At 44.5% G+C, this 25059-nt stretch overlaps 2 protein-coding genes and 1 pseudogene across 2 annotated transcripts; all 3 read left to right on the top strand.

Moving 5' to 3' along the window:
• Window positions 1-1114: 1114 nt before the first annotated feature.
• Window positions 1115-3172, top strand: LOC116919317. The gene has a single exon (XM_032925291.2). It carries the CDS (start codon window positions 1115-1117, stop codon window positions 3170-3172), a length of 2058 nt encoding a protein of 685 aa, XP_032781182.2.
• Window positions 3173-3507: 335 nt separating this feature from the next.
• LOC116919718 lies at window positions 3508-6887 on the top strand. Its single transcript, XM_045171165.1, has 3 exons — window positions 3508-4079; window positions 5761-5968; window positions 6253-6887. Exons 1-3 carry the CDS (start codon window positions 3508-3510, stop codon window positions 6826-6828), a joined length of 1356 nt encoding a protein of 451 aa, XP_045027100.1. The 3' UTR covers window positions 6829-6887.
• A 223-nt stretch (window positions 6888-7110) lies between these two features.
• LOC123470626 lies at window positions 7111-9497 on the top strand (annotated as a pseudogene).
• Window positions 9498-25059: the final 15562 nt, after the last annotated feature.

A 25059-nucleotide genomic window follows, 5' to 3' on the forward strand; every position in this document is an offset into this window, starting at 1 on the left:
AAACCAACAGATGAAAAGCGTCGTGCGCCGCACAAGCCAAACGTGTTCTCTACTACGTCTGAGTCTCTTCCGAATCCTGACAACCTTGATGCGACCCCAAGATGCCCGGGATGCAACAGTAAGCATCAGCACCACATGAAGGACTGCAGAAAGTTCAAGGATACCCCAGTTGAAAAAAGGGCCCAAATCGTTAAGGACGCTAACCTATGCCTTCGATGTTTAGGCAACGACCACTTAAGCAGGGCATGCACTCGTACAGAACGTTGCTCGAAACCTAACTGTGATGGCATCCATCAACCTCTTCTACACGGAGCTCCACGTCTCTATCCTAAAAGAGTAGGTCAAAAACAGCCAACTCCTTCAAAATTCTCTGGTTCCATCACAACTAAATCAGCTGGTAGCTACACGTTACTACCGATTGTCCCAGTTATTCTAAAGGCGAATAGAAAGGAGTTGCCGCTCTATGCACTTCTTGATCCCGGAAGTGAAATATCCGTCACAAAGGGAAGAACGGCTAGTTTTCTTAATTTGCGTGGCAAGGTGGAAAAAGTGTCAACTAGAACGGTTAACGGAGGAGCGAAATCTGTCAATCGAAAAATCGTCAATTTCAACGTCACTTCAAGAGACGGTCTTTTCTCTTTCGACATCTCGGACGCCCATGTAATGGAAACCTTCGAACTCAATAAACGCTCGATTAATCTTGCTACCCTCAGCAAACAGTGGCCTCACCTCGCCCATGTACCTGTTTATTCTACCACGCAGGAGGACGTCGCAATCCTGATCGGCCATGACCATCCGGCAGCCATCGAAATCTTTGAGACTCGCAAAGATCCGTTCCACCAACGAGCCCCTCGTGCCTATTTGACAGCTTTCGGCTGGTGTATCGGAGGGCCCAGTGGGAGACTCAACGACAAAACCCGTGACTGTTTCCATTCCCACCTGGCAGAAAGGGAATGTGATGTAATGTTACAACAATTTGTTGAAGCTGATACATTTGGCACAAAGCCAAACGTTGCCAAACCCGTCGGTCGAGAGAAAAAGGAGAGCGTGGAAGATTCTAAACGACACGACTAGACAGAATGGCGAACGTTACGAGGTCGGCCTTCTCTGGAAGATGGATAACCCAGACCTACCAAATAATTTTTTCGACGCCCAGCGCCGTTTTTTTAATCTTGAAGGCAAACTTATGAAGGATAAAGAACTCGCCATGACCTATGGGTCGGTCATCGATACTTACGTCAACTTAAAACACGCGCGTAAGTTGTCCCGAAAGGAAGTCGACTCCGGACCGGTTGGTCGAACGTGGTATTGCCCTCATCATCCAGTCTTCAACCCAAACAAACCGAAAAAGTGCAGAATAGTGTTCGATCTGTCAGCCAAATACAAAGGAATATGCCTCAACGACGTTCTTCTGAAAGGTCCAGACCTCCTGACGAATCTCATTGGTATTCTCCTCCGTTTCAGGCAGCACGCAATTCCGGTCGTCGCTGATGTCGAGAAAATGCTCCACCAAGTACGAGTGAGACCTTCTGACGGGCCGGCCTTCCGCTTCGTCTGGCGTGAACCGGGTAGTACGCAGCTCCCAGATATCTACCAAATGGACGTACATCTCTTCGGCGTCGTTTCGTCACCGGCCGTGTGTGCTAACACCTTGCAACGCGCCGTGAAAGATAGTGAAAACGCAGTGCCCTTGCTACAACAGATCACTCGTCATTTTTACGTGGACAACTGGTTAGCATCGTTCCCTTCTACTACCGAAGCTATTGCGACCGCCCATACATTGACCGAAGCGTTAAAGGTTGGTGGGTTCCCATTGACTCAATGGGCTACTTCCGACGAAACCGTGAGGCAAGCACTTCCCGGGCAACAACAAACGGGAGTTTCTGTGAACATGGACTTAGACGCGGAGCCGATTGAGAGAACTTTCGGGTTAGTCTGGGACTTCCGTCATGATGTCTTTATCCTCGGTGCTAGGGCGGAGTCAGGTGGAAGGACTAAAAGGGACTTATTGAAATCCATCTTCAGCATTTTTGACCCTCTCGGTTTCTTAGCCCCAATAGTCTTTCAAGCTAAAGTCCTCATGCTAGATATATGGCGCCGTAAATTTGACTGGGATGACGAACTTAGCCAAGATCTCATCGACCGCTGGATCCGATGGACGGAAACATTAACTTCACTTTCTAAACTCGTCCTGGAAAGATGCATTTCTCCGCGGCGAAACGATCTTACGACGACTGAACTGCACGTTTTCGGAGATGCATCCGAAATGGGTTTTGGCGCCGTCGCTTACGTCCGCTTCTTATTCAGCGATGGGACGGCTAGCGTAAAGTTCATCATCTCAAAGGCCAGAGTCGCTCCCTTGAAATTCCTAACGATCCCGCGTTTGGAACTCAACGCCGCCGTCCTCACCACACGTCTCAGCGTACAAGTAAGCATGGAGCACGATCTTGTCTTTGACCAGACCTTTTACTGGACGGACTCCACGACCGTTCTTAGCTGGATAAACTCACGCAACTGCCGTTTTAACAACTACGTTGGGAATCGTGTGGGCGAGATATTCGAAAGCTCGGCCCCGGATCAGTGGAATTACGTCCCAAGCGCGAGTAATCCCGCTGACGATGCCAGCCTTGGTTTGGATCCTTCCGAATTCACCATCGACCACCGTTGGTTTTCTGGACCACCCTTTCTTCAAGGTCTCGAAGAGTGGCCTAAACTTCAACCATTACCAGTAATAGATGAAAGGGATCCGGAAATCAGGGAAACAACTTGGGTCGGACTAGTACACCGAGAAATCGACGGAATTGACCTCCTTATCCAACGAAAGTCAAAACCACAAATCATTATCAATACCGTCGCTTATCTCTTCCGTTTCATCCGGAACGTCCGTCAAAGAAATCGTGATAAGCGAGCGACAAGTGGGCTTTCATCCGATGAAGTGCAAATCGGAAAATCCTTTATCCTCCGTCACATGCAATCAAACGTGTACCACCAGGAGGTGAGCGATTTACGGGCCGGCCGCCAAATTGACAAGAACTCCAAATTAATCAAATTTGCTCCATATCTTGACCATCGAGGTTATATGTGTGTTGGCGGACGAATCGGAAAAGCACCACTTCCGATCGCCCAATTGACACTCGCCACCCGATCATTCTCCCCCGTTCTGAGCGAATGACGGAACTTATCCTCTTCATGTTACATCGCAATCGTGGTCATCTCTCGGCTAGCGAACTTCATCACGAAGCACGTTTGCAGTACTGGATTCCGAAGGGGCGAATCACAGCTACAAGAGTTCACCATTTATGTTATCCCTGCAAAAAATTAAGTGCAAAGGGAACAACACCAATCATGGCTGCTCTCCCCGCCTCTCGTTTGAAGGTTGGGTATCCCCCGTTCACACACACCGGAGTGGATTACTTCGGTCCCATCCAGGAGAATATCTTCCGGCGTACAATTAAACGCTGGGGTTGCTTATTTACATGCTTAACATCACGCTGTGTGCACCTCGAAATGGCTTACTCGTTGGCTACTAGTTCCTTCATCTCTGCGCTCAATCGCTTCCAAAATCGTCGTAGAGTTCCTGCGTCCTATCATAGTGACAACGGGACCAACTTTGTCGGAGCAGAGAGGGAGTTAGCCGAATGTCTAGAAAACCTCAATCAACACGCCATCCTACGTCATCTGGGCCGTCAACCATCGAAATGGGTGTTCAATCCACCAGCCGCACCACACTTTGGAGGTAGTGGGGAAAGAATGGTTCGAGCAGCAAAGATTGCACTGCGATCCGTCTTGGGAAAACAACGCCTCACAGACGAAATCCTGTTGACCGCCCTCACACTAATAGAGAACATCCTTAACAGCCGCAAGCTTATCCCGGTAAGTGAAGACCCGAATGATCCGGAATGCTTGACCCCAAATCATTTACTTCTTGGCCGTGCTACTCCTAATCTTCCACCTGACGTCTTTACCGAAGATGATTTATCCGCCAAGGAGAGGTGGCGAATTGCGCAAGCAGTTACAGAACAATTCTGGCGACGCTGGATGAAGGAGATATTACCAAGTCTCACCGAACGTGAAAAATGGTATCAAGAGCGTCCCAACCTCGAGGTTGGAGATATCGTCGTCATTATCGACCCAGCAACATCCCGTTGAACTTGGCCTACTGGAAGGATTATTCAAACGTTCCCTGGAGACGATGGAGTCGTTCGTTCCGCGACTATCCAGACAAAGGGAACCGAACGTCACCGACCGGCTCACGTACTGTTTCTTCTAGAGTCTATTCAGATACGAGAAGGTGCGCTTAGCACGGCAAAGCGCAGGGCCGGCGATGTTGGCGAGTCAGAGCTCGCAAAAACAGTTTCCTTCAAATTAAATCCGGCAACGCTGTCGGAGGAGTAGGGGAATCGGGAACGAAGGGCGGAGCTTCGAGTGCACGGGCAGTCGCGACTTTACCGCCAACCTGAAGACATCTCGACCTCGTTTCAACCCACTACAAGCTTCGTCCGAGTTGATTAAATTCAAAGTTAGTCGTTTTTCCGTCGACGACGTTAAAGTTTGTATTGGTGTTGTAAAAAATTTGTTTTTGTGTTGGTGTCCCTGACGACATCTCCTTCTGGATACCCCACTGTCTTTCCCAACGAGACACTTGGTTTGGCAGCCATTACGTGTCGCTCTCGCGTGGGTTTCTTCTTTTTTGCTGCGCCCTATCCCGTCTTGTCTGTTGGCAGGCAACCAACGGGCATTGAAATCTAAATACATCGGCTAACCTAACCGACATCCGTTTTTTGTTTTTTCATCAATCGCATACGCGTGGAGTGGCAACACAGGGCCTGTCAAATGCAAATCGACACGCCCACGTTGGATTGGGATGGTGTGAATATCGACGAGAAAGACCTTCCTATCGTCACCTGATTGGCAGAAATCTACTTGGATCTGGTTAAGAGATGACAGGAAGAAAGCTACGCGTTGAGGCTCAGCTAATGGAAACTTGGCCGGATTATTCGCGTTTTTTCCGGACACGATGGTTTGGTGCGTTCCATTGACGTATGCTTCGACCAAGGGGTTTTCCTCCGTGTGATCAACACGCTGGAACTGCTTGAGTCGGAATCCGTCGAATCCGGACCGGAAGTGATGGATGCGGGGGAGCCACAAGCGACCTCAAGTATCACTTGTCCTTTGTTTCACCTCGTTTGCCCTATTCCATTTATTGTCCTACAGCTTAGACTTGCGCAATGGCGTCTGAACGGTTTTGTTCGTGTGAAGTAAAGAGACCAAATTTATTTTTCCTTTGCTGTTGATTGTGTCGGTTATTTGGTGTAAGGTTATCTCTTAGGGAATAGGTCAGATTGCTTAGCAATTCACTGAGGTGAATTGTTTTGTAACGCCCTCATGTTGGCTTTCTTCGTCTTTAGTTTTCTTTCTCACTTGCTGTTAGAGGTAATCTATTCTGTATTGGAAATATTATGACAAACCTAGTAAGTTCTATTCTATCACCATAGATGGCGTCGGCTGCTGGCCGTAGAAGTTGTCAGCCAGAGCAAGAGAAGTCCCTGGATATTGGCAATCCGGTCTAGCTGTCAATGGTACCTGAAGCGTGAAGTTCTCTCTACTAATCATCTCTCTTGTTATAACTATCTGTGTTTCAACAGTCTCAGGAAGAATACAATCCTTCACTTAACAGTATTGTAAAACGTCAAGCCGGTTCAATATATACTTAATGTTCTGTTAACTCAACTACATTATTCTATTATATTTCTCCAACAGGTTATGGGCCCAGCTACACGCTAGGTATTCTTTTGTCAAATATATTCTCAATGTGGCGACCGAAAACAAAAATGTGTCTAGGGATACGACTCACATTCCTAAATTTGATGGGTCAAATTTTCACACATGGAAATTTGGTTTAATGCTATTACTTCGCAATAATGAGCTACAACAAATTGTTCTCGATGAGGAAAAACTACCAGCAGAGGTAAAGACAATTTGTAATTAGTTATTTTTTTTTTACTGAAGCCAACAATAAAAAAAAATATTTCTGTTGATGAGTATTACCCAGTAATTATATTTACGGAAGCCAATAATGTGAACAATATTTACATTTGTTGACGTTTTTACCCAGTTAACTTAAGAACTGAAGCCAACAATGTGAAACATGTATTTACTTGTTGAAGATGAATACTAGCAATATGCTCACACATTGATATTTTTTAAAAAATATAATTGATACTGATCCATTTTACTCTTATTATTCAATAGATTAAAAATACTGAAAATGTGGTGACTAGCAATACTGACATAAAACTTTGGCTTCAGCGAGACACACTTCCAAGCAATTATATTTATGCAACGGTCACAGATAGAATGAGGGAGTATCTTATCTATTGTGAAACCTCTGCAGCTATGTGGACCAGACTGTCAACAAGATTCACACTTAGAACCATTGCCAACAAAGGACAACTGTGGTCCCAGTTTTACGAGTATCAATTCAATCAATCTCAAGACATGTTGGCCAATATTACGTCGGTAGAAAGTTTAGTCAGGCAGTTAAAAGATCTAGAAGAAACTGTCACAGAAGCTCAGACTACCAACAAGGTCGTTAGTATCCTGCCATCCCAATTTCAACATTTCAGAGTTGTTTGGGATACATACAAGGAATACGAACAGACTATGGAATTACTCACATTTCGACTACTGGCCGAGGAAAGAAGGATGGAAACTGCAAAACGTGAAACTCCAGACATCAGCAAACCTGCTGAAGCGTTCACTGTCACTCATCATTACCGAAGAGGAAATTATCGTGGTGGTCGTCATAGCTCAAACAACAGGTGGTAAGGTCAAACACAACAGAACAACTGAAGGAAAAGACAGAATGTATACTGTGATTTTCCTAACAGCTCTACTCATTCTTCTGAAGAATGTAGAAATCATCCCAAAAATAAAAGACAGAAAACTGATCAACATGCAAAAGTCAGTCTTCTTGAGGCTGAAGAAGAAGCTGATCATAGTTATCACACAACAGAAGACTCAACTGAATCTTTAGAAGTCACTTGTGATTGGTATGCTGACTCTGGCGCTACGTGTCATATGTCAGGTAATGCAAAGTTGTTTAGCAGAATGAAAAGAGTTACCAAGAACTGGGTTGTAAAAGGTGTAGGAGGAAAACGTCTCTATGTTGAAGGAATGGGACATGTGTACTTCAGAACGCACATTGAAGGCAAACTTTGCACTGGAGTACTGAAAAACGTACTATATGTACCAAATCTAGGCGTAAATCTTGTGTCTATTAGCTCGGCTACGGAGAAAGACAGTGTGCAGATTCTGTTTCTGGAAAATGAAGTTCTGTTTTCGAAACACGGAAGGTTATCAATTAAAGGAAAGAATGTGACTAATGGTCTATATCAACTTGATATCACAGCGATTCCAGAACGCGAATACAATGCCTTGGCAGTCAGACAGACGGCTCCACTAACTACTTGGCATGAGCGACTAGGACATGTTGCAGTCAAAACCATTCAGATTATGGCATCCAGAAATCTCGTGGATGGACTCAATATGGATGACATATCTATTACTACATTATGTAGTGGTTGTATGCATGGCAAGATGCATAGAAGACCATTCTCAAAAGGAAAAAAGCGTGCTAAAAGAACTGGCGAACTTATTCATGCTGATCTCTGCGGCCCAATGCAAATAGTGTCACCAGGAGGAATGAAATACTTTATGACATGCAAAGATGATGCAACCTGCTACACTGAGTTATACTTTCTGCGATCAAAAAACGAGGCTATCTCAAAATTCAAGAGTTTGACTGTAAGTCTACACACAAGATTTAACCGCAAAGTGGAAATCTTTCGAACAGATGGAGGAGGAGAGTTGATTGGCAGAGACTTTCAGAATTGGCTACTAGATGAAAGAATAGTGCATCAAACTACTGCTCCATGTAACCCTGAACAAAATGGTGTGGCGAAGCGGTACAATAGAACCGTAATGGAATCCGCACGTTGCATGCTCTATGCCAAATCAGTTTCACTATTTCTTTGGGCGGAAGCAGTACAGTATCCTGCACAAAAATCCGAACACCGATTTAATTTTTTAAAGCCACCTATTGGCGGGGTAGTGGGTTTTTTGTTTGTTTTTCTTTAAGGGGGAGGGTAGACGGGGTGATGGACACGACAGGGTAGGGTTGGGTAAGTCTAGACATTTAAAAATGGTGCCTTAAGGTATTACGCTTTAAGGCAAGTTACAGGTCGGGACATGTTTGCAACCCTTAAAGTGGTGTGTTTTTTTAAACGACAGTTGGAAATTTAGGGCTTGGGCTTGGTAATGTTGCTTACCGAAACAATTTAGCTTATGTTCCAGCTGCCTGTAAATATTCTCGTCGCTGTCAATGGCGTAGGTGTAGCGTTTCTGAATATGATGCTGGAAATCGGTGTTCGATTCCAGATGAGGTGATGAGTTAATATGGTTAACTTTCGAGAAATTCTCATTTATATATAAAACAAATTTTCATCGAGAAATATGTGCTTTTTTTGTTTATTAAATAATTATTAAAAATAATAATCTCCTTCGTTCTAGAGAAATTAATTTTCCCAGCAAATTCGAATGAAGAATATTATAACGATTCCAAATATTTTGCAATGCCTTATTGGGAATCGATTACTGATCTACGGCGTCGCATTCAGAGGCTCTACACATATGCCCTCGGTATCGTCATAATTGTGCACAGGCAGCTATATAATTTATTTGGGTAAGGAGTATTACACAGCCTAAGTCCAACATTTCCAACTGTCGTTTAAAAAAAACACATCACCCTGGGGGTTGCAAAAATGTCCCGACCTGTTACTTGCCTCAAAGCGTAATACCTTAAGGCATAAAAAAAATGTCTAGACTTACCCAACCCTGCCCTATGTGTCCATCACCCCGTCTACCCTCCCTCTTAAAGAAAAACAAACAAAAAACCCTTTACCCCGCCAATAGGTGGCTTTAAAAAATTAAATCGGTGTTCGGATTTTTGTGCAGGATACTGTACATCATGCCAACTACGTATTGAATCGCACACTTATGAAAGGAAACACTGTAACGCCATATGAGGCATACTTTAACATCAAACCTGACATTTCTAATCTGTTTATTTTTGGTTCCAAGGCGTACTACCATGTTCCGAAAGAACTGCGTCAAAAACTTGATTCAAAGTGCAAAGTAGGAATAGTTGTTGGTATCTGTGACACCACCAAGGCCTTTAGAATTTAGGATCCCGAAGAGAAGAAGATTAAGATCAGTCGAGATGTGTGTATAGATGAACTTGCCAAACTGACAGATGTATCACCCTCTATCTCCAGAGATATCAGCACATTTGAGAAATTCAAAGAGTCCATGTTGCAAGAAGAAATGTTTCTGCAGATGGGTACTATTTACAGAGAAGAAAACATCTTACCCATGCCAATGACCAACACCTCGTTAACGGATAATGTTTTTCAACAAGAGAATATTCCATCTACTAAAGCAGGGGGAGTAGCGGAAGCCCCTGAATCATCGCAACATCACACATCAACTGAAGTGGAATTCCCTATCTCAAGAAATGAACTAGTTCCTGTCTCGATACCTATTACTCCCACTGTTGACAAACTTATCACTGTTGATGGTTCTTGGGCTGTTTGGTGCATGATTGTCTCGTGTAATTTATCATCGTAGCCGACTACAACTCGTTTTGGTTTAGAGGAGATGTAAATCCGCGATGCGTTTTGTGTATCACTACGTTCATACATCATACTGATCATACACTTTCACCGAATCAGTGATTAGGACTGCAGTGAAAGCATCTGCTTGAGGAGTTTTCCGTGGGTAATTCCATGTGCCACCACAAAATAAAATGTCTTAAGAAAAGAAAATTAATCTGCTGTATTGTTGTTCAAAACTGTTGGAAGCGGAAGAGATGAGGGATTTGTTTCCAGAATTGGATAATGGATATGACCAAATTGTGCAATCAAACCCGTAGGAAAAATTAGACCGCTTTAGCGCATACTTACTAGCAGACTAATTAGTTTTTTACCTATAAGCGAGTACCAATGTTGTACCATATGCGTTGATAGTTAGTATTTTACTTGCCGTTTGGTTTATACTAGTAACACTGAAAACTGACAATCGTTGTACTGTCTTACATACACGGGGTTTATTTCTAGCTAGAGTTAGCTGTTTACTAATCATCAGCGACTGATCAGATGAAAATGAAAGTGTAGCTAGCTGTTTGTTCATAAGTTAATTCCCAACTATAAATATACGGCTCTAGTAAGTAAAAAACTAATTCACAAATAAATTGTAACTAATAAGTGTATTTCGAACATCAACATATATATTTATGAATAAAATAATATTTTTTATTATGATTGCGTGTTCCTTATTCTTTATACGTATGATTTTCATACAATTGCTTGATCTACCACACTGAAAGATGATGCACAGTATTGACTACTAAATAATAATATATATGAAGATAAATAAATGATACACATTGAAAGGTTTTTATTGAACCATATTTTTTTCACTGTTTACGGCAACAAACTTACTTGGATTATTTTTTAATCAGTTTCTAAAGTGTTTGTTAGGGCTGTTATAATAAAGGAAGGAAGTAAAGAATTGTAAGCCGCAACTACACATTTTCTTTCTATTTGATATGGCATTATTGCTTCCAAGTCACCCAACCCTGTAACTTCTGCTGTCTGGCCAGGTAAACAAACAAATGCTTTGCCCAGCAAACATGGAGAATAGATATATTGAAACTCGTGACCCATGGGACGACCAAATATAAAAATCTGAAAATCTTTTTTCGCTCCTTCAATATAAACGAAATTTTCTGTGTAAAAAAATCGACCGTCATTTAAGAGAGCGCAGTAATTTATACGCTTCTTGGAACGGACATAGGAGGATGTAGTAAATATAGAGCTACTCCCATTTCGGAAAGATAACCTTGGATAAAAGGAGCAAGCTTTATTCTCTATTATCTCTACTATATTTTGAATTTCCCATGACTGAATTTTATCTTTTGCTACTTGAAGCAGAGCAGATTCAACAAAACTTTGCTCTTCTATTGAAAGATTTTTTCTGTTTGGTTTACCTAGCAGACTAAGGCAAATTTCTCCTTCAATTTTAAGGCATTTATAGTATTGGGTCATTTTATCATTTTAAATCATTTTATGAATTAATTTTGAAATATTCAAAGGAACAGCTTGAGTTTTCAAAAAATCTATAGCCTGGTTGCGAACTGAATTTTTCATTAAGAAAGTAGTTGCCATTTGTTCAACAACAGCCTGAGCTCCTTTAGCATGCCCCTGTAACTGGCCGTTGAACCATTCAGGTATAAACGCAGAAGTGGCCCACAAGCAACCCCAGTCCAAAACACTTTTCGACAGGTGCGTTAGGAGATGAATATTAAATTTTACGTACTTTTTAAAGTAAAAAAGTTCGACTTTCTTAACAAAGTCTTCGAGAAGAACACCTACACCTTTAACGCAATCAGTAGGAACAGACTCTTGTAACAGGACTGAAAGAGCGTACGACAAATGTTCCAAGTTCTTGGAGTTCTTGTGATATCATACGGGGGTTTGGTGTTTGATAGGCGCTTGTTTAGAATTTTTAATTTATCCTTACTGATGTGCCATGGTTCTTTGCTGTATGTTGGGGAAATCCATAAGATGATCAAATAGCGGATTACACCCAGGCAAATGCAATGCATATACTCCGGGATAAAGGCTCCTATGAAATCAAAACCTTCTATGCTTGCAAGAGACGTAGACCCTTTTATCCCATGAAATGTTTTTCCGCTTTTCACCGCTCCCTACAAAAAATTTATTTAATTCTGTTATTTCTTATATCTAAATAGAAGCACTTGCGAAAAATTAATGCGTCTTAAATAGGGCCTACTTCGAGATCATTCCGATAATTAAAAGTGGAACGCAACGGATCCTTTGGTTGGGAATCATCTGTTGGTTCACAGTAAACAAGGGTGTGTCCTTTTCCGATTTTAACAGATTTACCTGGTAAAATGGGAAAAATTTTTTAATAAATAATTGAACCCATACTTTTTTAAAATAACATACCCGGCTTTAAAAAAAATCACAGCCATATGCACCATTAAACTGCATAGTATTTCTAAGAATTGGTCGGGCTACCGTTGTTGGGAATATAATCGCCCAACAGACGACGACAACCCGATCCGGCCGCCGGACGACTGCACCCGCGCATTTGCGAGACTATTGTCTCAGGGGCCCCCGATAGGTGGCCCCAAACCCCCATTGTTTCCCCTCCTTTAATTGTTACACCCCCACTAAGTGACTGTAAATCTATCAGTGTAAAACGAATAGACGGTTGGAACAGACACAGTTCTTAGTGTTAATTTAATTACTCAACCTAAACTGTAAGTACGGTACGACACGCCACCAAAAGTATTTACAAAGTTAACATGGTCCTTCGAAACCTAAAAGTTAATTTAAGCCAGTGAAGTACTGTGTCCTTCCCATCCATCACATTCAAAAATTGCAATTGTTAGGCTGTTTGGGGCCATTGCTAAGAAAGGCCTCTCAAACGAGGGAAGTAACAATCCTTGAAAAAATTACTCTCTTTGAACAATTAAGTAAAGATGGGCGGCCATTAACCACGCTAAAGTCACGTGTAAGCCTAAGGCTTCCACTACCGCACACAGTTAATAGCCACCGTTCTTTCTCTCTTTCTTTATTTTCTGGGAATGTAATCACCTCTCACACAGCAGCAAAAAAAAAAAAAAAACACAATCGTGTCTCTCTAACTTTCCCCTTCTGATTGTTGGCAATCTCGCCCTATTGTTATTTGAAATTGGTAATAACAAGCTCTATCTGTATCTCACCTGAATTATAGAGGAGTACCGTAAGGTCTCCAAACAAGAAGCAAAATATGCAGGAAAAGTCAGAGAATCAAGTGGGCGCAGTTGCGCCGAGACTGGCTTTTGCCCGCTTGGGTGGAACCGCCCCGTCCTCCCCCGGCACGAAAGCGTATTCCGGACGAACAGTTGCCAGCAGGAGCTCACGCTCCTAGTCTACAACCATTCTTGGAAATTGCCCGTAGACTCATCACCATCGAACAACTAAGAGAAACGACCCGCCCACGACACTACGGCGATATCCGCTATGCGCCTCCAGGAATCCCGGTGGGTTACCCGAAACCACAACCTGTGCCAGTGACAGTACCTGCACCGCAACCAGTGCCAGTACCTGCACCGCAACCAGTGCCAGTACCTGCACCGCAACCAGTGCCAGTACCTGCACCGCAACCAGTGCCAGTACCTGCACCGCAACCCGTGCCAGTACCCGCACCGCAACCCGCACCAGCACCAGAACCGCGAAACGCGCCCCAGGATCCAGCAGCTATAGCTGCTGATCCAACCAAGCTGTTAGTTTGTAGGCCAGCTGAGGAGGAAGACGAACTACAACTTTGCTGGGTAAGTTCGTGTGACTCGTCGGAAGAAGATGATACCTCCACGGAAGAGGACCAAAGCGGATACAACCGGTCAGTGGGAAGAGCAGCTTATATCAGAGCAGACCAGACAAGACAATTGCGTGGCAACTTCACCGGGCGACAGGGTCCGGGCTGGACTAGAAGAAACACCAGGGGAAGGGAACAAAGGCGATAATACCAGCATTGTATTCATTGGAGAGGGCAGCGAATGAAGACTGCTAAATACATCTGGTAAAATAAAAATTGCAAACGCCGTCCATTCTTCTTTAAAAAAAAAAGAATTTTTTCTAGTGTAAGGAGCCCGGGTAATCGGTGACTTAAAGAAAAAAAAGTCTTCTCTCTCTCTTGTTGTAGTGACCACCACATGTGGCGCTACTAGTAAAAAAAACACTACTTTCTCTCTCTTCACACTAGTGTTACAGCAACAAGCAGTACCATCTAGCAAAAAAAAAGAAAGTTTTTTGGTTAAAACTAAATTTAATTTTCTCCTTCTTTCTCAAAGCTCAATCTCAAAAGCTCCTTAGGAGCCACCCTCTTAGGAAAATGGCTCCGACAACAAAAGGCTCGAGAACGGCCGTTAAGGGCCACATAACAAAAACAATCAACCTAATCAATGGGTTGAAAAACGTGATGACGCAAGAAGAGCTCAGCAACCTAGAAATCTGGGGAACTAAGCTTAAAGGATGCTACGAAACCTACAAAGGGTACTCAACAGCAATCCTAGACGAACTCAATGACGCGGATGCAGACCAGGCGGAATACGACGCCGAAACTGACATCATGTACCAAACACAAGATGAGGTATTAAATGCCAACGCAGTCATCAAGTTAAAACGCAAGGAATGGCTAAATATGTTAAAGAAAAAAGAAAAAGAGGAAGAAAAAAGAAAACAAGAACAAAAAGAAGAAGTAAGAGAAAAACGAATTCTAGCCCTCATCCAACAACAAGTGATGAATCAGGCAACAATAACCCGCGACATAATCACACAAGTGATTGCAGCCATACCTACGCCTCAAGCGCCAGTGGTTAACGTAACCGCAGCAGCTCCGCCACAATCGACACATTCGGTGAGACTGCCACAAAGGCAAATTAAACATTTCAAAGGGGACATTTTAGAATGGACCCAATTCTGGGAATCGTTTAATGCGGCGATTCATTCCTCAACCCTTACCAACGTTCAAAAGTTTGATTATCTTAAAGAGTATTTGAAAGGCGAAGCTAACTTAATTGTTAATAATCTTGAATTAACAGATGCTAACTAGCAGGTAGCCATCGACGAGTTAACAAGGAGATATGGCAAAAAACAGGTTATGATCGACGCTCACTTCAACAAACTGCATACCTTGCAGCCAGTGAAAGACGGAAATGATGTGCCAGCCCTTAGGAGTTTTCAGCTGAATCTTCTATCGCACATCAGTGCCTTGGAGACATTAGGAGTCCCAACGACTTCTTTTGGGGGACTCCTCGGTACTCAACTAATAAAATTAATTCCTTCAAGTTTACAGCTAGAATGGGCAAAATCAGAGTCCAACAAATCAACGGACATTGAAGGAGTAATAAAATTCATCGGCGACCAAATCGACGCAGCCGAAAGATTCAACAGGATTAGAGGAGTAGAAAAGGAAAAACCATCTCCAGCACCTAAACAACCAAAGCCTTTCAGCCCACCTCTAGCAACAGCGTCCCAACTGGCCGTTGGCGCTAACTCAAATCCAGCTCTACAGGTCAAACCCACTTTAAAATCTAAAAGTGTTAAATTTAGCCCTAGTTGGATAGAATGTGAAAGGCCTTGTATATTTTGCGGGCAAATTCATTGGCAGACAAGATGTCCAAAAGACTTGGCGGAGAGAAAATCAATCATTCACAATTTAAAAAGATGCGTGAAATGTTTCGGAGGAAAGCACGAACTAAAGGATTGCACATCCCCCCGGAACTGCAACAAATGTGGAGGGAGACACCATTCCGCCCTCTGCGACAAAGGATCTGTAGGATTTTGTTCAGCCCGTGTCTGAACTTACCTTAGTAAAGAGAAAAATGTGACGACGAAATAAAGAACACACGGGAGCACTGGTTGCTGTCTTGACGGTGTGAGGTATATTTTGTAACTGATTGCCCCTTGCCCTGTACATTTTCCGGCCGGTAGGCCGAGGGGCGGGGCTACACAAAATAAATTGTAACATGGTGGCCTCCTAGCGAGGGCCACCCAAATCATATTCAATAAAACGTAATGGAAGTCGTGTCCGTCTTCCAGTTCGTGTTGTCGGATGTTGGGAACGAGATATATTCCCAACACACTCCCCACCAGAGCCCGTGGTCCACGGCTCTCCCTGCTCGACTGGATCTGCGGCGGCCACGGGTGGAGTTGCTTCTTCTGGTTCCAATTCCAGCTCTGGCGTAGGTGGAATTTCGATGTCGTCCGGCTGATCCTCACGTAGCTCTAAGGGGTGCAACGATTGAATGGCACGGTTGATAAGATTCCCGTTCGGCGTCTTGACCATAACCGAACGGATCAACCCGTCTCTGCTAGTGATTAGCTCCTTCACTACTCCTATCGTCCACATAAGGCGCTTGGTGTTGTCATCATGAATGATGACAACTTCTCCTACCCGGATCTTGCGGCCGGGTCCCCCTTTACAGTGGAACTTGTCGATTTGGAGAAAGTAGTCCGTCACAAATCGTTCGCAGATATCCCTGACATACTCCCTACGTTGACGATCCATTTCCAGCAGTTTCAAATTGGTTGCGTCGGGAGCCATGAGGTTTTCGACTGGCTCCGGTGGAGTGCAGTTCGAACGCCTATTGTTGAGAAACTGGTTCGGGGTGATGGGGAGCGGGTCGTCGCTCCCTTCTGCCACGTAGGTTAGTGGCCGTGCATTCACCACGCTCTCGGTTTCAATGAGACTAACCTCTAGCTCGTCGTATTCCAGACATGCACGACCATTGGAGCGCCTCAACAAATCCTTCATCGTCCGCACCATGCGCTCCCAGAACCCTCCCCACCATGGAGCTAGGCTGGCCGAGAAAATCCATTCGGTTTTCCGCATTGCCAGAAGGTCGTGGATCGCTGGGTCGGATCTTAAGACTTTCAAGTGTTTCGAGACGCATCTGAATGTTTGGGCATTGTCCGAATACATGATGGAGACACTACCCCTCCTGGCGGAAAATCTTCGAAATGCGAGGAGGAAGTCGCGCGCGGACATCGTTTTTGTTAGCTCCAGATGGACGGCCCTCGTTACAGCACAAGTAAATAGGCAGGCATAGCTCTTTGGCTGTTTAATTGTGCCTTTCTTTTTGGCTGAGGATTCGTCCAATTGGAGATTTTCTTCATTTTCCTCCGATGGTTCTGTGGTTGGAGGTTCTTCAATGGGCTCCATCGCTGGAGGCTCTACCGTAGGCTCCAAAGCCGAACCATCCGTTTGCGAGGGATCCGTGGAGGATGTAGGATCCGTTTGCTTGCGTTTCTTACGCAATGTTGGGTGTTTGTAATACAGCGGCCCTGCGAAATCAACACCCGTGATTTCGAAGGCTTTCGCTTGTTTCAGTCGATTAATCGGTAGAGGTGCAGCTATTTCTCTGAATGGCGGTGAAGATAGCCGTTGGCACTTGACGCAGGCGTGCCAGACTGATTTGGTCTGTTGGCGTCCTTTGATGATCCAAAAACGTTCTCTTAGATCCGATAGAGTGGTTTTAACTCCAGCGTGTTTTAGCGAGACGTGTCGATCTTGGATGATTAGTTTGACGACTGGATGTTGAGCGGGAAGCAAGATGGCGGGTTCAATCTCCCTGTCTCTTAGCGCTAGCTCTACTCTTCCTGTTATTCTAATCAACTTGTCTCTTGCGTCCCACACGGGTCGGAGTGCGGCAATTTTTTCCTTATGGTGCGGTTGCCGCCCTTCTTGTAGATCCTGAAACGTCTTGGGAAAAGCTTCTTTTTGGAGCTGCCTATAAATAAGTAGCTCTGCCTTCGTCAGTTCCTCTACTTTTAGATGTTCTACCATTATCTGTTTTCCGTCTCCTGTCTTGATTGGAGTCTTCACTTGTGTGGCGTTTGTGGGGCGGTTTTTGGAGGCGAATCTCAGTATCCAAGCAGTTCTTCTGAGTAGTCGATTCCAAGACGGAATTCGATCCAGATGCCATTCCACTGGAGTGGCTGGCTCCACGGAAGCTACCGACATGGTGACGGTTTTTGGTTTTGCTTCCGCTTCGATTCTTTCATGGATACTGGGTTCTTCTACCTCGGGCGTTGAATCCGGCCATTTGGTTTCGTCTTCTTTCAGCCATGATGGTCCGTTCCACCATAGCTCGGAGTGTACCAGCGTTGCGGCTGGCGCTCCCCGCGAGGCGAGATCCGCAGGATTTTGGACGCCTGGACAGTGCTGCCACCAATTTGGGCCAGAAAGTTTCTTAATAGCTTCGACTTGGTTCCTGACGAATGGTTTCCACCTGTTGGTGTCTCCTCGGATCCAGCCAAGTGCCACTAGAGAGTCAGCCCAGAATATAGTTCGCCACGATTCGATGTGGAGAAAGTTCTTGAGTTTTTCTCCCAATCGTGCCGCCAAAAGTGAGCTTAATAGCTCCAATCTTGGTAAGGTGACCTTTTTCTTTGGAAGAGGCGCCACTTTTGTCTTGCTAGCAAGAAAATGGATGACTGTGTCGCCGTTTTTGCTTTGTAGCCTTGCGTAGGCAACGGCTCCATAAGCGGCCTCGGATGCGTCGCCGAAGACATGAATTTCTGCATTTTGTATGACCCTTTTCGAGTAGCCTATCCAACGTGGGATTTTTAAGTTGGCAAACTCGTTCAACCCAGTCATGGCTGCTATCCATGTCTTCCGTATTTCAGGAGGCGCTTCCGCATCCCAGTCAATTTCGGCTTCCCAAAGTTTCTGGTAGATTATTTTCAGCAGGAGCGTTGTGGGTGCTAGAAACCCAATGGGATCGAATACTCTTGCCGATATTCTTAAAATATTTCTTTTGGTCACTAGTTCTCCCAATTCTGTCGCAGCTTCGATGATAGGTGCGGGATCGAATTGGAAGGTGTCGGATTCGGTATCCCATCGAATCCCTAGGACCTTAGGCTGACCTTCTTCCAGTTTCTGAGTAAAAATTTTCACTATGGGGTTGATGAGCCCCTTTTCACTGAGAAATTTGCGAACTGTTTTGTCGTTGGTGACCCAACTTCGCATGTTGAGTTTTGCCTCCTGGAAGATGGATTTTGTCTCCTGTATCCTGGTTTTGGCTGTGGAGATGTTGTCGGCGCCTCCAAGGTAGTCGTCAACATAAATTTGCTCCTTGAGCTGTCTTACTGTGGTGGAGTAGATTGATTCCATGCCGTCTAGGTGCTTGTTTAGGGTAGCTCGCAGCAAAAATGGGCTGGAGCTGAGCCCAAATGGGACTCGTTTCCACTTGTATGCTACTAGAGGCGGATTTGGCGTTTCTAGCTCCGTGATCCACAGGAATCTGACAGCTTCGGCGTCTTCAGGATGCAGGGCGATGTTTAAGAAGGCTTTTTCGATGTCTGCTATCCATGCGATTTTGTTCAAACGGAATCGCATTAAGACGGCTAGCAGATCGGGATTTAGATTCGGGCCGGTTTCTAAGACATCGTTGAGGCTTGGGCCATACTTTGATTTTGCCGCCCCGTCGAATACCGGTCGAATCTTCGTGGATTTTTTGTCCTGTCGGATGACAGGATGGTGTGGCAGATAAGTGTGGAGTCCTTCGTAGTTCTGGTCTGCCTCCTCTACGAAGTTTTGGACGCGAAGCTGGTCTATTTCCTTATGGTAGGCTGATAGAAGTTCTGGTGTTTTTTTGAGTCTTTTCAACAGACTCTCCAGTCTTCCTTTTGCCATCAGGAAATTTTTTTCTAGCCTCCATTTGTCCGTTTTCCACGGGATTGGGGTGCAGTATCGCCCATCTTTTTGACGGGTGATTTTGTCGCCAAAGGAGCTGAGAACATCGTCTGGCTCCACTGCATCACAATCGTCTAGAATGGCAAAGTGTTCCAGCTTCCAGAACAGAGATAAGTCAAAGTCCGTTTGCCGCTTCAATTCTTCTTTTACGATTTTCCGTTTTTCCTTTTTGTTTTTGGAGGTATGGTTGAGCTCCTGGCTGGAAATTTCTTCCATAGGCCTCGGCTGGGCGGGCGAAAATTCTTTGGCCTCCTTGCCGGCTCCCATTACGTCCATATCTTCGGAGGGATTCGTAAAATAAAATTCTGAATCGAGACATCTGGCTGCGTACGATGATACTGTCTGATGATTGGAAAAGCTACTGCATTGTAGCATTTGCTGGATTATTGCCTTTTCTTTTTTCGATCTTTTTTCCTTCGAAGGTCCAGCTATCATGCGACCTAGTTTTGTGTTGTATGCTCTAAGGCCACACGGACTTTGGATAGCCGGTTCGTTAGGAATGATCTTAAACATTTGGTCGACTCCGATTAAAATGCCGACCTCTTTTTCTTGGCTGTTGGTTTCAAACCTGTCGTCAGCCATTTTTTCGTCTTCCAACCACAGGTGTCTTGCGAATGCCGTGTGGGAGTAGGGTCCAGTGTCTCCGATGTAGTCCGTTTCCAGGGCTGTTATTTTGACGAGTGGGGCTCCTTTCCAGGTGCCCCGAACCGCCAATTCCACTGCGTTGATTTGCTCTACTGGATTGGGTTTTCTTTGTTTGAAGACTCTCGTCCCGATATTTTCCACGGCCACTATCTTCAAATTCAGCGATTTTGAAATAGATCTGGTTACCCAGGATCTATGACTGCCATCATCAATGAATAATATTGCCCTGGTTTCTTTACCATTGGGGCCTACCACCATCACTGTTGCCGTTTTCACCACGAGATCGCCGTAGGTGTTTGCACTGGAGACAGATGCCATGACGTTCGTTGGGGCATTGTTTCCGGTGTGTGCAAATCTTGTCACCTTTTTGTCACAGAGGGCGGTATGGTGTGTCGCCTGGCAGTGTTTGCATAAGTAGTTGGTGGGGCAGTTTGAAGTTTCGTGATTAGGGCTGAAACATCTGACGCACCTTTTCTGCCTGGCGATTATGGCCTTTTTGTCCTTGAGGTTTACTGGACAAACCGTGGGGTAGTGTATTTCCCCACAGAAAATGCACGGTCTTGTGCATTGTCGGACGATGAAGTTGTCTTGTCGTCCTGGTGGTGTATTTGATGGCTGTGTGCTTTGTTTTGAATATCTTCTGGTTTGTGGAGCTAGTTGGGATCTAGCTCCAATCGCCAGTTGAGAGGCTGTAGCAGCTGGTGGCTGTTTCGCCGGTGTGGTTGTTGTCGTCTGCTGTGGAGTTTTAACCGTTTCCGATTTCCATCGGCTGTACCTTTCAGCAGCGTCGACTTGATCCCTGATGAAATTCAGCAGGGCTGTGATGTCGGTGATGTCGTTTGCATCGGAACTCGACCATTCTTTCTGCAATTCTGCAGGAAGCAATTTCATTAATTTTGTGCCAAGGAGTCCTCCAAAGGTGTCTTTTTGTACCCCGAGTGTCTCCAAGGCATTTATGTGCGACTGGACGGTGAGCTGAAGTCTTCGAAGAGCCGATACGTCTGTCATAGACTTAACAGGAGCCAGGTTATCAAATTTGCATAGATGGGTTTGAATGAGGGCCTTTGGTTTGGCATAGACCCTTTTCAATTCAGCAATAGCGATGTTGTAGTTTGCTGCAGTCAGTTCCAAGTTTTCCACGCACAAGTATGCTTCCCCCTTGAGATATTCTTTGAGATAGTCGAATTTTTGGACGTCCGACATTGTGGACGAGTGGATAGAGGCGTTAAAGCTCTCCCAGAATGACGTCCACTCAAGGATATCTCCTTTAAAATGTTTGATTTGCCTTTGGGGAAGGCGTGTGGATTGTGGTGCAGGTATGGCTGCTACTGGAGCAGGAGCGGCTGCTATTGGAGCAGCAGCGGCTGCGGCTGCAATTTGTGCCGTAGCTTGGTTTTGAGCTATCAGCTGCTGAATTTGTTGCGCGTAGGCCTGTTGTTGCTGAAGGACTTGTGCTGCAAAGGCTTGCTGTTGTTGTGTGAGCAAATCATGCAGCACCTTGCTTCTGTCTTCTTCCCTTTTTCGCTCGTCTTTTCTTTGCTGGTCTTGGAACTCAGCGTCCAGTTGACGTTTGTACTCCTCGCGTTTGTTTTTGGCTAGAGCGAGTACAGCACTCATGTCTTCTTCGACTTCTGCCACTGCGGAGTAATCTTGTTCGATTTGCTCCTCGGTGGCGTTAGTGGATTGCAAGGTCCATCTAACTTGGTCGCTTGCCTTGATGAATTTCTGGTAACGTTGCTTGAGGAGTTCGGTTTCCGTTGCAAGGTCGTTATCCAGTTCTGCCGTCATGGAGAGGTTTTTGTACTGCTTGATTTTGTCCATCGTCCTAGTAAGGTGGCCTTTCAGGCCTGCGCGTGTTGCCGATGCTCCTCGTGACATTTTTTTTGTTGCTGGAACTAACTAAGGCAAAAAGAAAAAGGGGGGCTTGGATTTTCCTGCTCCTATCACCGAAATTTCTTCAGTTGATGTCGGGTTTTTCCGACCTTTTCCGTTGCTTGATTCTTAGTAGTAACAGCTGGGTCCGACTTCTGGATTTCCCTTAAAGAAGTGGGCGAAAAATTGAGTTGAAAGCTTTTAGCTTTCGTGTTGCCACCAGTTGCGAGTAATGGAAGGGAGTAGCGTTTCGCTGTACTCCAAACAGTGGGCGTATTTTTTAAACTCCACTGGCTTGGGATGTTCTTCCTTCCTTTATCAGGCGACTGTGAGATGTGGCGAATAAATTTGGCTCTTAGTTAGCTTTCGGTAACTTAGAGCACTTTACCGACTTTGTTGTCAGTTATACAGGTGTCACGAGGTTTGGACAATGGCTTAGCACGATCTAAGATTATTGGACATTAAGCGGAGTGCAAAAAAAAATTTGGCTCCTCCAATGGCATAAAGAATTCAAAGCAAGGTTTAGAAGTAGCGAAGAAATCATAAGTTTAAAAAAAAATGATCCACCAAGCGTTATTCCTAAAGGCTAGGTGGCATTAATTTGCAATTTTTATGAAATAAATGAAAATTTTTGAATTCTTGGAAAGAATATAATAATTAGTGGCGTACTACTTCAATATAAAAAAGAAAAAATCACAATTTCTGAAGTGTACAAAAGAAGTTGTAATTTTGAACGCTATGTGGCGTAGACGTTCGTTTCTTTGAAAGAGAAAAAAATTTTTTTTTTTTTTATTTTGAGATCACCAACAAAAAAAGGAAAGAGTTTCGAATCTGAGCGCTAGATGGCGTAAGACGTTCAGTTCTGAAGAAAATGTTTGAAAATTTTAAAAAGGAAAAAAGTTTGCTATTTTGAGCGCCAGATGGCGTAGGCGTTCAGTTAGAATGGAATTTTGAAAGTTTTTGAAAGTTGAGAAAAGTGATTGGAATTTCGAGCGCTAGATGGCGTTTGCTGCCTCGAAATTTCAATAAACAGAGATTGGCGTTGCCTAATTTCTAAATATGTAAGAAAGTTTTTTCGTTTAGGGAGTGTAATTATTAAATTACTCTCCAGTTTAGAAAAAAGAGAAGGAGATGGCAACAATGGATTTTTAGTCTTATGTTTATTACAGAAGAACAATCATAATTCGTGGTAAAGATCGATTAGATCGTCAGGGTCAATTTCGATGATTATGATGTCTTCTTCTTCTTCTATTGCTATTTCTTCTCCTTCTTTTCCTTTCTCTTTCTCTTCTTCCTTCTCTTCTTTCTTTTCTTCCTTCTCGTTTATGGTGATGGGTTTGATCACGGGGGTCGGGTCGCGGTGCGGTTTGTCCAGGATACTTTTGGGGCGGAATTTATTTCGGGTATCAGGTGGAATATAAGGCGTTGGGTCGAGGTGTGGAAGGTTTAGAGGATGTCCGCGTCCACCTTTAATTTTCGAGCCATACTTAAATTCATTATATTCGGTACGACTTGGTGGTGGGAGGGGCTCCGGTTCTTCCTCTGGGAACAGTTGTATCAGGTCGTTATCCGGGGCTTCCGCTGTTGAAGGCCCGGGATCGCGTTCGGGGTGCCCGATTGGCGATGCTGATGCTGCCGCCCCTTCCTCTACCTTTGGTTTGTACCGGATGTCTCCGGAGTACTTTGGAGTGATGGCCTCCTTCAATTCCGAGAGTGGCATGTGCCGCACGATTATTGGGAGAAGAGACTCCAGGGGCGAGGTTGTTGTCTTTTGGGTATCTGGATTGGCTGCAGCGGTTGCTTCCACGTGGTGGTTGTAGGCTGCAACTTGGCGCCGACCTTCCGGGGTGTTGTGGAATCTTCTCGGAAGTGTGGGCCCTGTCCACGGCCTTTCCAGACCCGCCTTACGCCTCTGCGCCCTTTTGATCTTCTCTGAGTCCCTAATTTTTTAGGCTTGTTTGGAGACCCGAGGTGCTCCGCTATGGCGGAGGACAAACGAGAAGAAGGGAAATTAATGGAGGAACCTCCAACAGAACAAAGAAGAAGAAAAAAAAATTTTTTGAAAAGGAAGAGTAACGAAATTCAATCCAATATGGCCGCCACCGACCACGTGAGTGAGAGGCAAAAAAAACTCAAACTCTTTGGCGTGAAATAGAGAAGACAAAAAAATAGCAAACGAGAAAAAAAAGAAAAAAAGAATTAAAGTGTTTCAAAAAAAAATATTTTACGGGGAGGTAACCTTCGTGGAGGTTTCTCCAAAGATTCCTAGCTTGAACTAGGTTGAGCCCACCGTAATGGCCGCCACTGACCACGCGGTGGAAAAAAAAGAGAAAAGAAAAAAAATTTTTTTTTTTACAAGACAATGATTTACCCGTCTACTGTCGCAGTTGCTACGACGTAAGTAGCAAAAAATGAAAAAGGGAAAAATTTGCCCTGCGGCTAACACGTGGTGTTCACCGAATAAGAAAAGAAAGAAAAAATTTTAGGGGTGAGTTACGTCTCCCCACAGTCCACAGACAGCGAAATTTCTTAGTAAATTTAAATTACTTAACTAGTTCGAAGGACCATGTAGGATTTTGTTCAGCCCGTGTCTGAACTTACCTTAGTAAAGAGAAAAATGTGACGACGAAATAAAGAACACACGGGAGCACTGGTTGCTGTCTTGACGGTGTGAGGTATATTTTGTAACTGATTGCCCCTTGCCCTGTACATTTTCCGGCCGGTAGGCCGAGGGGCGGGGCTACACAAAATAAATTGTAACATGGTGGCCTCCTAGCGAGGGCCACCCAAATCATATTCAATAAAACGTAATGGAAGTCGTGTCCGTCTTCCAGTTCGTGTTGTCGGATGTTGGGAACGAGATATATTCCCAACAGGATCCATCAAAATCGGCAAGCATCGTGGCCAGCAACTCCATCTCGGCCACTACAGCCTGCGCAAGTACGTTCGGGCAGTTAATGTTAAAAACGGCAACAGTGATTGTCAATGAACCAGACGGCAGCGAAACTAGAGCAATTTTATTTGCTGACGACGGAAGTCATCGATCATGGGTGCTAAAATCGCTCTCATCGCAACTCAAATTGAAAACAGTAGCGGTAGAAAATATCAGCACGAGAGTGTTTAAGAAAAAGGAAGCTAGCCAACCCGAAATGA

The sequence above is a fragment of the Daphnia magna genome, linkage group LG3 (genome assembly GCF_020631705.1).
Source record: "Daphnia magna isolate NIES linkage group LG3, ASM2063170v1.1, whole genome shotgun sequence".
Lineage (NCBI taxonomy): Eukaryota > Metazoa > Arthropoda > Branchiopoda > Diplostraca > Daphniidae > Daphnia > Daphnia magna.